The sequence below is a fragment of the Vidua chalybeata genome, chromosome 5 (genome assembly GCF_026979565.1).
Source record: "Vidua chalybeata isolate OUT-0048 chromosome 5, bVidCha1 merged haplotype, whole genome shotgun sequence".
In the NCBI taxonomy this organism is placed as follows: Eukaryota; Metazoa; Chordata; class Aves; order Passeriformes; family Viduidae; genus Vidua; species Vidua chalybeata.
This window is the reverse complement of record NC_071534.1, coordinates 19115631-19128213: the sequence shown is the minus strand read 5'-3', so window position 1 is coordinate 19128213 and position 12583 is coordinate 19115631. Positions and strand designations below refer to the sequence as shown.

Below are 12583 nucleotides of genomic sequence, written 5' to 3'. Positions count from 1 at the left end.
TGTTCTGGTGGTGGCCTACAAGATGTTCCAGTTCTCAGATTTCCTGATTATCATCTAATAAAGTAATTTCCCATTCCTACGGTGATTTCCCATTCCTACGTTTTTGGAGGGTTGGGTTTAAAATCATTGCCTTTTACACTTCTTTTTTTTTTTTTTTTTTTTTGTAATGATTACTCCTTTTCTACAGCTTCATTATATTGAACTTCTGTTTTATATGGGAATCTTGTTAGTTTAGCACTAAATATGCTGTATGTAGTGCCTCTTTACTCCCAAAGGCTGCATTTTGTCTTCCCACTACTGGCCACAAACTGTTCCCTTGCTTACCATTCCTGAGAATTGTACTTGTCTCATACCAGCAACAGGCTAAAATACCTCCTGTGTAAGAGTAATTCTTAAACATTTACTCTCACTTACAGAACCATGCTGTTTTGCAATGTGGCCACAAATCTGTAACTATTTTACCTATTGACACACTTTGGTGTTTCAGCATTCTCAACAACAGAATTAAGTGGAATGGATGTCTTTCTCTTCAGCTGGACAGGTGTGAGTCCAGCTGTTAGAGCTTTTGTGAATCAGGTATGGACTGAAGTACAAATTGATTTGTGTATCTGATATGGTGGGAATACATGGATAAAAGTCCAAGTTATTTAATAACTGCAAATAGAAATTTTCTTGTTTTCAAACATTGCTTTTACATGAAAATACTATTTGGACTGGGAGACATGGGGGTAGATGTTTACAAATGTGAATTTACGCATATTTGATTGACTGTCTGTCTTAGGGATGTCATTAGCACCTTAGAGTTCCCCACTTTGTCGATTTGTTAGTGGTTTTGCTTGGGGCTGTGCCTGGGCAGTCAAATAACATAATTTCTTGTATCCTTGTTAGATGTCAATATGCAGATTTCGGGGTTTTGAAAGTATTTTTGATCTGCCAAAAGTATTAATGTACAAATGAGTAAACTTGACTCTTTTGCGGGGAGGGCAGGGGCACAAGGGAAAGTGGTTGTACGATTTTGGTTTGGTTTGGGGGGTTTTTGCTCCTTCAAAGACTGACTAAGCTGTGTTATCTTAACTGACTGAATAGTGCTTCTCTTCTCTTTCCAGTTCAATGTAGTGGCATGGATTTGTGTGTGATTATGATTCAGTTCTTTTTTGTGTGCTTTATTGACTATTGCAGTGGGACCTGTTTGCTGGCTTCACATGAAGTAGAGCATTGCTAACTGTACCTGGATGTTTATATAAAATACTAATTCCATGTGTTCAATTTTTATATAAAGAGAAGAATGTTTTTGCTACCTGTGCAAGAACTTCTGGCTGAATTAAGTGATTAAATGAAGAGTGCATATTTAATGAATGAGCAAATATAATGTAATTCTTTATTCTCTCCAAAGAAATTACTGAAAATCTATGCTAAAATTGATATTTTAAAAGCAAACAATTAAACATAAGACTTCCTTACTGCTCTTGGAATCTTCTAACAAGAGAGCCAAAGGAAATGCCTACCTTATGTTGTCATTGGAACAGCATCTATTTGAGGTTTCCTTAGGCCTCTTTTTTACCCTGCTAACTAAGTTGCATGTGCAGTTAAAGTCTTTTTTGAAAGAAAAGTTATTTTTCACAAGAAGTACTCTGCTTTTGCAGCAATTTCTTTCTGTGCTTAATAAGTGTCTTCTAAAATTTTAAATTTTTTCTAGAGATGTTTCTAAAACTTTTTTTTTTTAATTCCTGCTTTATACGTAGGGAAGAAGTGGTATAAATAATACTTAGAATGACAAGGGAAGCCTTTAACAGAACAGAACTTAAAACCTGTGTACCTTGACTTATAGTATTCTGCTATAGCCATTAAACCATTCTTTTTCCCTTGCAAGATTTTTCTGAAATTTGTGCAGTGAAATGATACCATAGCAATGGGGTTGGAGATGTACATATGTTGCTAAGAAACTACGTGATCTGTTCTGGACCAGCCACAGTGATAAAGTGGCTGTTTTGAGTTGTTGCATATGAAAAGGGCCACTTTAGGTGATGTGCGTTTTGCTCCACCGATTTCTGACCTGCAATGCTTGCCTTTGCAGATGGAACATGAGGATTTTGTAATGGAGGGGCATGGCAAGACTCCACCTCCTGGTGAAGAAAACAAACAGTGAGTCACGCGTTTATTTCAAAAGGGCCTTACCGTAGTAAATGAAGCACTCTCGTTTAAACGTGCTGGGAGCATTGGTTGGTTGCTTGGTGCTCACCCTTTTGATTCCTTAAATATCCATATATATAAAATAGTGGATGGTGGCTGAAAAAAAAAAGAGGCAGGATGTTTATTTGCCTTAAATGTAAAAGCATAGAAAGATGTATTGCAATTTCAACACATGAATCAGAAATTGTTGTAAAAGGGAAAATCATTCTGGAAGCTTGGCATTGACGTAGTGAGTTTGTACATTAAGTTTCTATACAGCTGCTCTTCACTGAAGTAATGTGAAATATGAAAGAACCGGGGCCTTCCTTTTGGTGTGCATATGGCAGATTGGTCCTCTTTTGAGCCTTATTTCTTTAGAATGCGTTTTAATAAAGGATCAAAAATTACAAACAAAATGCTCTTTGGAGGATGAACAATATAAGATGCTGGTACACAGAGCTTTAGGGAAAGCAGCTTGATCAGAGAACAAAATGACTGATTTCTGTTGGGAAAAGGCTTTTTCATGTGATTTCAAACTGAAATCCAGTACTGGTTGGACTTTTCCCTGGGTTTTTGTTCAGATAGGAAGAAGAGGGCCTTGTCCTAGAAGTACTTCAGTGATGGCTGTATTCTGTATTCTCTTCATTAGTTAATGCAATGGTAATTCAGTTTTGATACTGTAATTAATTTTTTTCTTTTCCTGTCATTTGGAGCAAGCAAGAAGGTGGTCTTTGGAAAATCTTGAGAATTTCTTGTTGATCTGCGCTACACCTGTTGCAGAAAGGCTGGGATGTGACTTGGGGTGAAGGTCTACTTTGCCTCCTAGATAAGCTGGCAACTGTAAGTGCACTGCAATGTGACAGTGAGAAGCCATTTCTGAGGTAGGCAAGTTGAGGTCAGCAGAGTTCTAGTGCTGAACATGCGCATTCTTTCCATCGTGGACATGAGCCAAACTTCTCAAAGTAATTGTTGTTATTTCTATCTATTCAGACTGAGCAACTTACTGTGGTACCAAGAGATACAAAAGATGTTGAAGTAGAAACTTTCAGAAAGTTCCAGAAGAAAAATTCGAGCAGAAATAAAAAGTAGGAGTTAGATTTCTGCTCTCCTGAATTGTTTCTTTATATAGCTAGTAGTTCAATGAAATACATTATTATAGTGAGTAATACGAGGGATGTTGTATTTGATTTGCCATAGCCTTGTGTTTGTTAGGGGTCTTATTTTAAGTGCAAGTGGAAACTAGAATTACTTTAGAGTTGATTAGATTTTTAACTGGAGCTTTTCAAGTGGTTTAAAACATCATCTCTCTTCTTGAAAACTCTGGTTATTAACGAACATGAGATTAGTGATAGGCGATATTTTTAATTCTTAACTAATATATTTGTGTTCAGGTGGCATCTAGAACCTTGTCATACAGATTCTGCTCTAGGAGTATAATTCTTAATAATATTTTGATTGAAGTCTAAAGGTGATATTTTAGTAATGCAACAATTACAAAAAGTAGCATAATGCCAGCAAAATTCAATTGTGGGTATTGCTCTTAAATTTAAATAAATCACTTGAATCTTTTTCTACCCATAGTATCAAATTTTCAGCTAACTAACAAAATTGTCTGCCTTGACAGAGTTTACTTCTTGTTGTAAGAGAAGAAAGGAAAAAATCTGAAATGACTTCTTTGTATTATTACTTACTTGCAGTAGGGATTAGCTGGACATCAACATACTGGACTGGGTTTTTGAAAGAGGACAGAGAGGAGCTCTGGAGCATCTGACAGAGGAGAAGCAGAGAAAGCTGTGGCTGTTTAGCCTTGAGATAAGAAAACTTGGGGAGGATATTATTATCCATGTGTATATCTGATGAGGAGACTAAGGAAGACTGACCCAAATTCTTCACAGTGGTGCCTGGTGGAGAGGCAAGAAGCCATTGGCATAAACTGAAATACAGGAAGCTCCACTCAAACACAAGGGAAAAAAAATTTCTTTTTTTTTACTGTTAAACATGGTCAGACCCTTAGAAGAGGTTACCCAGAAAAGTTGTGCCTTCATAGCCCTTTAAGTGACTCAAAACTCAGCTGAGCACAACCCCAATTCTGCTTCAACCTGCTCTAGTTAACCATGCTTTGAGAAAAGGCATGGGATTGATGGTCTCAGAGATCCCATCCATCTGCAGTGATTTGGTGTACCCATGTCTACTGTTATCCTCCTAGTTGGTTTGAAATAAAATTGGAGCTTGTTAGTGGAAGGTAGATTCTAAATTTGAATGTAGAGTCAGATGTTCTCTACAGAAACAGCTGATCCACTGAAGATGCTTCATTCCCTTTCCAGCTGTCGTTAGACTTAGTAGGATTTACTTCCTCTACAGGTATGCAGATGGAATGGTTTTTCTTTGACTGCTTCTAATTTACTGTTCAGGAAAGTTGACCATTGTAATTTAATTGCCTTTTGTTAGGCAGCCTGATCTGGGTAGCTCTGCACTGAGATTATTGAAGAAGTGTTCAGAAGATATGGTTTCAGCAAGGGAGCAAACTTGCACCAGAGCTCCAGAGCAATCTGCCAGTATTGACCTCCTAGGAAAGCCCTGCAAATTTCTTACTATTTATCTGCATTTCAATGGGCTCAAAGCTTTACTGGACAATGAAAGAACAGAAATAAAAAGATGCTTCTGAGGGACTTTCGATGGATGCAATAGTTCTTACCTAGACCCTGTTTGGTGTGAAATTTCCTTTACTAAAGTATAGCTTCAAAACTGAATACAAGGAGCCAGCATCCATGGATGATTTCTGACACTTTATGAAACAGATTATTTCCCCAGTTTGACTCAGAGATAAAAACTTGGCATTTTTGCCTTCTAGTATTAAACAAACACACACACACAAAAAATGCAAACAAACCCAGCAACAACAAACAATCTTGCTGCAATGTTTTGAGCCTTTTTTCTGCTGTACTGGACAGTTCTTTTGGACAGATTTACCATACTAAAGTTACAGCATTTTAAGATTTTTAATTGAACTGTAGGTGAGAAGTACTGTCTTTGATACCTGTCATCTTTATGGGAAGGAATTACCATAAATGGTAATGGTTAAACTGTATACAAAGTCTTCAGAAATATTCAACTGATCTTTTACAACATGGATATAATTTATTTCAATTTAAGCTAATTATGAGGAAGTTACCTATTCAAAATCCTTAGTACAAGCGAGAAATGTAATGTGCACAGTCATCTCAGTCCTGTGAAAGATTTGCAGTTTATGTGCAGTGCATATGCCACAAAAGGTGTCATGGTTGTGCAGCAGTCAAGTGATTTATGCTAAAAACTGAACTTCAGAAGAAGTGAGCCTGCTGGGACTGCTGGAGCAGATCATGGCCATCTCACACCCTGCTCCTGCTCTGGCTGAGGGCCAGTGACTCCTGATAAATTGTTACTTCTCAGTTTTTATGTACTCTGTAACCTTCTCTCTTCTTAGCTGTCTGGCATGGGATATCACTGTGTGTTATACTTGGTCACATTATTTTGTTATGCAGCTAATATGTTTAGTAAGAAACTAGTTTCCTTCCCTTCCTTCCCTCCCAATGGAGAAAGAGGTCGTCATGCTTAATTACAGGTGAATATTTTGTTAGACGTATTCTCTCATATTTTCATCCATTATGAAGAGGTTGACCTGAACTGGCATACTTCGGGAGTAAATATTATCTCCCCCCACAAAATACTTAGATTTTACATGGCAGCAGCCTATCAGTGCCCTTATCATTTGTAATAAGGCTTTTACTTTGTTACTGCTGGAGCGAAGATTAAGAGGCAAATGTGATCCAGAAACATCTTTCCAAAACAGTCAAACTTCTGTTCATGAGCATGGGGCAGGCACAGGGGCAGGAAGAAGAATTCTGCCGAAGTCCTTAAATTGAGGTTCTGGTCCTAGCTCTAGCAGCATTAATTAACAACTCTGCTTGTGCTAATAAATTACCACCAGCTGTCACAACCAGAAATGTGTGCACCCTAATGAGTGAAAGGGACTGGGTAATGAAAAACTACTTCTTTTTATAAGATAAATGTAAATGTTTTACTCTTCCTAACTGACACATGGAGAGGTCTGTTTGACACTAGCAATTCAGACAAAAAGTGAGCCAAGTTCATACTCACATTTAGTAGGAAGGTAAGCCAAGCTGCTCCTGCTGTTTGAAGTACCTCAGCTGGCTATTCCCTACCTGCTGTATCGTAGTAATGGGAAAAGTCTTCAACTATCTTGACAATTTGTACATCTGGAAGTGATTCACATTTTAAAAAAGGTATCAAAATGAGATCATTTCTGTAATTTAGAAAGTGTCATTAGTTAGATCTACTGAATAGGCTTTTCCCTGGCTTGATAGTTTAATGTACAGATTCTAAGGCAAGTGTTTTTAATGAAACCTTCTAAAATTGCAGTAATGCCAGGATGAGATTGGAACCACTGAGCATCACAAAACTGTTGAACATTTGGTAATAGTATCTTATTTTCCTTTGACATTTCAGCAGGAAGGTTCAAGGTCTTCTTGGATTTGTGTGACACTACAGTTAAAAGAAAGTAGTATCTAAATTGGCCTAACCTGGAAACAGGAATTGCAGACTCCAAAAATCATCTTGTTCAAAGAGGGGGCAGATTTGAAGGTTAGATTTAACTTCTAAGTTGTATCAGGCTTCTCATGTTTATTTGAGAGCTTTTCTGGACAGTCTGTTGCAATATTAATCACCCTCACAGTGAAGAAAATTTCCTACTGTTCAGTAAGAATTTATGATCATTGCCTTTCATCTTTGAATGTGTATGTCTGAACATGGCCCAGTCTTCATTAAAACTTACCACTGTGTTCACTTACACAGCAGAATAGCTCCCCCCTCCCCCGGCTTAGTTTTGCTGTGTGGAAACTTAAGTGAAATCAAGAAGCCAGTTTACAGGCCAGTCTTTGTTTTCAGCAACCTGCTATGTCAGAGGCACATGTAAACATTGCTGCTTTAATGGCACAAAAGAGCCAATCTTACTCTTTCATGGTGTTGCTGAAAACTATAAAAAGGCTGCAGTGGTATGTCCTGAAGTTGTCTGGTTTGGTTGGTGAGAATGATAGGCATTGTTATAAACTACTGCAGTGTTCTTTTGAACAGTTGAAATTCCACAAAGGTCCCTAGCATAGCTTCTGTTTCTTTAGGATAAAACATGGTTCTTACCAAATTTAAAGTAAACAATTAGCTGAAAGCTTTTGTAACAGGGGTTTGTTTGATGTTTTAAGGACATGCAATATTACAGAAGATACTGAGACTTGCCTTGAGTGCCATTACACTTCTTAAATTTACTGGTTGGTTTTTGTCAGAAGATCCATGCTTTGACTTTCAAAGTAGTATCCAAATCCTAATTCAGATTATCAACTCAGATTTGAGGTACCTAAATTTGCATATCAACCCAAATTCTGTGAAATTAATGGCAAGTTATTTCTTTAATTGCATTCAAGAATTATGTAAAGGCATAGTTGTTTTTATATTGCTGAAAGAAATGTCCCCAAACATTTAAGTCCTCTGCCTGAGATCCTAACAAGTCACCACAGGGAGATGTGGGATGTGTGTGTTTGCCATAGCAGACCTCTCTGTCACAGGGTGTTGCAGGTCTGTTAGCACGTCAGACTCTGCTTCAGACCCAGTGGTAACTCAGGCTTGGTCTGATACCAGTATGTGAGTAGCAGAGTTCTAACTTTTTTCTTTTATACCTTAAGAGATTTGATAGGGTAGTTAAAGGTGTGAGACCATTAGACTAAAACCAAATGAACACTGGTCCAGCTAAGGATTAAGGAATATTTTCATCACCTTCATACTGTATAGATGTTTTTAGTCCATACAGTGGAGTGAGTGACAGGACAAGTTTGCATTTGAAGGCAGGTTTACCTGTGTGTTTAACAGGGCCCTGAGGCATAAAAAATTGCCCTTTGTTTTGCAATTGAGTGAGTAGAAATGAATGAGACAGGAGCAAAATCTGTATCTGTAGAGGCAGCTGTGTTTTAGTTGTGACTTGTAAGTCAACAAAGTTACAAAAGCTGACTTGCATCCCTAGTATGTAGTATTTCTGAAAAATATGCAGAATTTATGCACAAGCACTTTAAAATGGCGAAAGTTTCATTGTCTTCCATATTTTACCACTTCAGTGTTATACTTAAATGTTTTTAAGTTTTTATATTTAAAATTTTAAGTATTACCCACAGAAAGACTCTTGTCTGAGTATTCCAAACAAAAATATTTTAAAATTAGGCGTTTGCTTCTGAAAGCTAGACTTGAAAAGGTTTTCAATTGTCATTTCATGATTTTTAAGACTCTGCATTTCATGTCCTCAGTGATTTTATCTTCTTTTTTTCCTTTCAAACCATGAACAAATACGGGCTTTTCATACACCTCAGCTAACCTACAGCTTAGCATACTGCTGTTTTGCAAGTATTTTCTTCATACGTGGAAAGAAACGGAAGCCAGATGACTGTTAAGGAAAAAAAAAAGGAAGTCACACAGAAAAAAGTCAACTTTGGAAGTGAAGTTCCCACTTATTATCACAATGTGTTTAGTCTACACCACTGCTGAATATTGAGAGAGGAAAATATTTTGGACAGTGTACATGCTAAGTGCGAATGCTTTGGCACTTCTTTGCTGAGGATTTTTTATGCTGCTCTCTTCCAGATGTCCTGTGGTGAGATCAGGCTAGTTTGTTTGGGCTCTCCCCACCCCTAAGACCTGTGTTTGTCCTGTGTAGGAAGTGCACAGAGCCTGCTTCTGAATTTGCAGTCTCATCTGATCAAGAGACTACTTCACACTTGTCTTAGTGAAAATATATTTTCCATTCCAGATTGCTTGATTTATAAATATGATACTGCAAAATACCCATAGTGTCACATATCCTTGATACTTTGATTGTTATCTCTAGTTATTCCAGTTAGTAGTAGTTGTGATTGCTAGTGGAATGGAGGATATCCTGATTTGCTGCTGTCTTAGAGAGCTTATTGTACTTCAAAGGGGAGAGGATTTGCATACTGATCAAATTCCTAAAATCCCGAAGCCTCTGTATTCCAGACACCACCACCCACTTCTCCACCTACTACTGTCCTCTAGTCTCTTTCCAAGAATTCCAGGAAAAACTGTCTGCTGGATACTCTGTTGACATCTGGAGTTCCTTGTCCAAGAAGTTGGGGGCTTTTAGGTCTGTTTGATTAGTGGCTGTTCCTTTTTTTTCTCTCCCAAAGTTGCCAACTTCTTCAGGAGCTGCCAAGGTAACTGCTCTCCAATGTATCATTTATATGGATGGCTGAACATTGTTCTCTTTTCAGCATTTTGTTGCTATTTAGATGGCAGCCCTTGGATGACACCTACCATGGGAGTCAGCTAACAGACTTAAAGAATAGCAAGCAAAATCATCTAAGGTGTAGTGGTAGACTTGGCAGTGCTGGGTTGATGGTTGGACTTCATGGTCTTGAAGGTATTTTCCAACCTAATACAATTCTGTATGGGTTTTTAATAATTTTGAGTCCTGTCTAAATTAGCATTTTGTCTATATTCTTAATGTAAAAATACAGTTTAGATTAATTTCTATGGTACTTACTCCAAGTTAGTGCCACTAATTTTGATTTGCAAAGGATTTAGTTTTCGGACTGCTAGCACAAGTCAGTGGCATCATAAATGTGTATGAAGTACAGTCCTAAATTTTTTTTACTCCATTTTGCATCAAATTTAAGATGCTCGCTGCCTTTTTCTCTGCTTCATTCTCTCAAAAAACAAATTCATCAATTTTTTGGTATTTTTTGTGTGTACACCCACAATGGTTGAATGGTTAAATCTTCCTTTCAAGGAGATGAAGGAAGGAAGGGGGAAAAAAGCACTACTGCTTTTATGTTATGTAAATGAGTTTGTGATGTCTTTTTGTTTGTGTGGAAAAAATAGAAATTTTGATGACTATGTGCTGTGGCTTAGATATAGGAGAGGTTAAAGTAGAGAAAGGTCAAGGTCATGATTCTAAGATGCAGATACTAGCCTTGATGAAGTGACCATTATTGGTTAAAGAAAGGGAGGTAAGGAAAAAAAACAAGCTCTTTATTTCCATGCAGAAGATAGTACTTACTTTGTATGACTAAAAATATTGTACTGTGTGGTAAACGTGGTATGAATTAAAAACTTGTTTACAGAGATATTTTAGAGGTCTTAAGCTGCATTGCTCCTCTGGCATGCTGTGATCTGGAGAGTTGCTATGATTTCTTTTTCTCCTACCTAAATAGATTGAATTTGCTGGACTCTTTGCCCTAAGTCAAAGTTGTTAATATTTGGGAGTCATACTGTTTTGGGGTTTCTGCATACATTTCAATATTTGTGACAGTTACAGCTTGTAGAATTTTCTGCCTGGATAGCCAGCTGTTCCTTTCCTGACATTTCAAACTGAAGGACTGTACATGAAGGCAAATTACTCAGGGAAGATGTTCAAGTCACTTAGATCAGTTTACAGATTTTTGCAGCAATATATACTGCTTTTATTTTAAAAAAGTCAAATTAGGAAAATCCTCTCTTACAGTAATCCACTCAAAATACATTCTATTTGTATTCTTCTTTTACATTGGGTGTTTTGTTTTGGGCTGGCTTGCTTTTATTATTATTATTTAACTTAGCATATTATGGTTACTTTAATGAGAACAAAGGAAAATGGGTTGGTGCCAGCTTCAACCAAGATGCCAGAAATTCCTTTGCTCAAGAGGTTTCCGGCCCAATGATTGAACTCTCCATGCTAAAACTAAAGACAAGTTAGAAAATTTTGTAGCGAGATAGTGGGCTATCTCACAAAAAATAAATTAAAAAACAAACAAACAAAACAATAAACCCGTCTAAGCTTCTTTTTAGTTAGGGAAAAGAAAGATTGAACTACAATAAGATTTTCAGTCCAAAAATCTTCCTTGTCTTGTCTTTTATGAGATATCCTAAAAGTATTTGTAAGAAATCTGCTTTTAGTAGAGTTCAGGAGCATGTCTGAAGGCACCATATAAAGAATGGGTCCTGTTGTGGTAAAGTGTTTGTAGACATGAAAGACATTTTTTCTTAAATATTCTAACCTGGTCAGATGAAAAACCTTGCTGCTGTTTTCAAATGTGTGAAGCTCCAAGTCTTAAACAGGTTGAAGGAAGGCTTTAATGAATGAAATTACTGTTCCTTTTGAAATTTGTAGTAAGAGCTATGGTTGATGGAAAGTCAGTTGGATCAGTCATGTAACTGGCATGGTAATTTGCATGCTGTAAATAACAATTAGAAAGCAACACTTGCTGTATCTATGGGTGGGATGACATGCTTTACCATTTCCCTGAACGTCTGTTTATTTGAAAGATGCATGGAAGTGTTTGAGGCCAGGCTGGATGGGGCTTCAAGCAATCTGGTCTGGTGGAAGGTGTCCCTGCCCACAGCAGAGGGGTTGGAACCAGATGATCTTTAAAGGGCTTTCTGAACAAAACCATTCTATGATTCTCTTTTAACTCTCATTCATATAATTGCATTAAACAGATGTCTCCCATTTCATTGATATTTTGGGAGTTTATAGGATTTTAGGAACCTGTTAGGATAGAACTATAGCCTTCAAAATCAAGATGCTTCTGGGTTGATAATGAGCAGGTTAAAGAAATTCTAAGAATATTAATTTACACAAATTTAGTTGCATGTTATGTTACTGGAAAGTACTTATTTAATGTCCAAGGATATGGATAGAAGGACTCAATCAGCATTTAGATGTAGACATCATTGGTAGAGATGATCTTGGGGGTCAAATCTTTCAGTTCCTAGAGTAGTTAAGTCTCATGCAATGCTTTTCTTGTCTATTTTTCCCAAATAAGTTTGAAGTCTGTTGTCCACTTCTGGTCGAGTGAGGCAGAGAAGAAACTATAATATAATTATCCATATATTAAACTTCTGTAGCTTCCTAGAGAAGAGACCAAAATTGATTTCTCCACTAACAGAAGGGTTTAATGACAAGACAAATAATTATCTATTCTGGTTATGTCTTCTAGCAGCTAATCATGTGTGTGCTTTGGGATTAGCTGCAGTATCTGCTAGTTTTTGCCCAGACACTGAAAGAGGTGAAAAATGGGAAGAGCTCTGCATAGAGTTCAATATACTGTTAGAACCTTGGCATCAAAGGAGACCTGGCTGTGCAGGAAGCTGGGATTAGTGTGGAAAGTAGAGGTGCAGTCATGTATGACAGAGATTCGTAGGAAATGAGCTTTCCGTTCTGTTGTTCACCCAACAACTTTGTTAAAAGGCAGATTGAAAACTTTCTCCTTCTCCAGTCTGGAAAGGGCATTTGGGGAATTGAAGAAGTGGGGGCTTAGTGGTAGATTATTTATAGGCTGAACAGTGAGGGAAAGTATTGCAGCAGATTGAGGAGAAATTAGGT

General features: G+C 37.3%; 1 protein-coding gene across 9 annotated transcripts in view; it reads left to right on the top strand.

Annotated features, from left to right (window-relative positions):
* Positions 1-12583, top strand: part of TNRC6B (trinucleotide repeat containing adaptor 6B) — a 118075-nt gene that overhangs the window by 33250 nt on the left and 72242 nt on the right. For 8 of the 9 annotated variants that reach the window (XM_053941990.1, XM_053941993.1, XM_053941989.1 and 5 more), the window contains one exon: positions 2075-2142. In XM_053941990.1, the coding sequence (XP_053797965.1) occupies positions 2075-2142 (68 nt within the window). Of the gene's footprint in view, positions 1-498; positions 577-2074; positions 2143-12583 lie in introns of those variants that run through there. The other variant, XM_053942002.1, reaches the window with a different exon arrangement.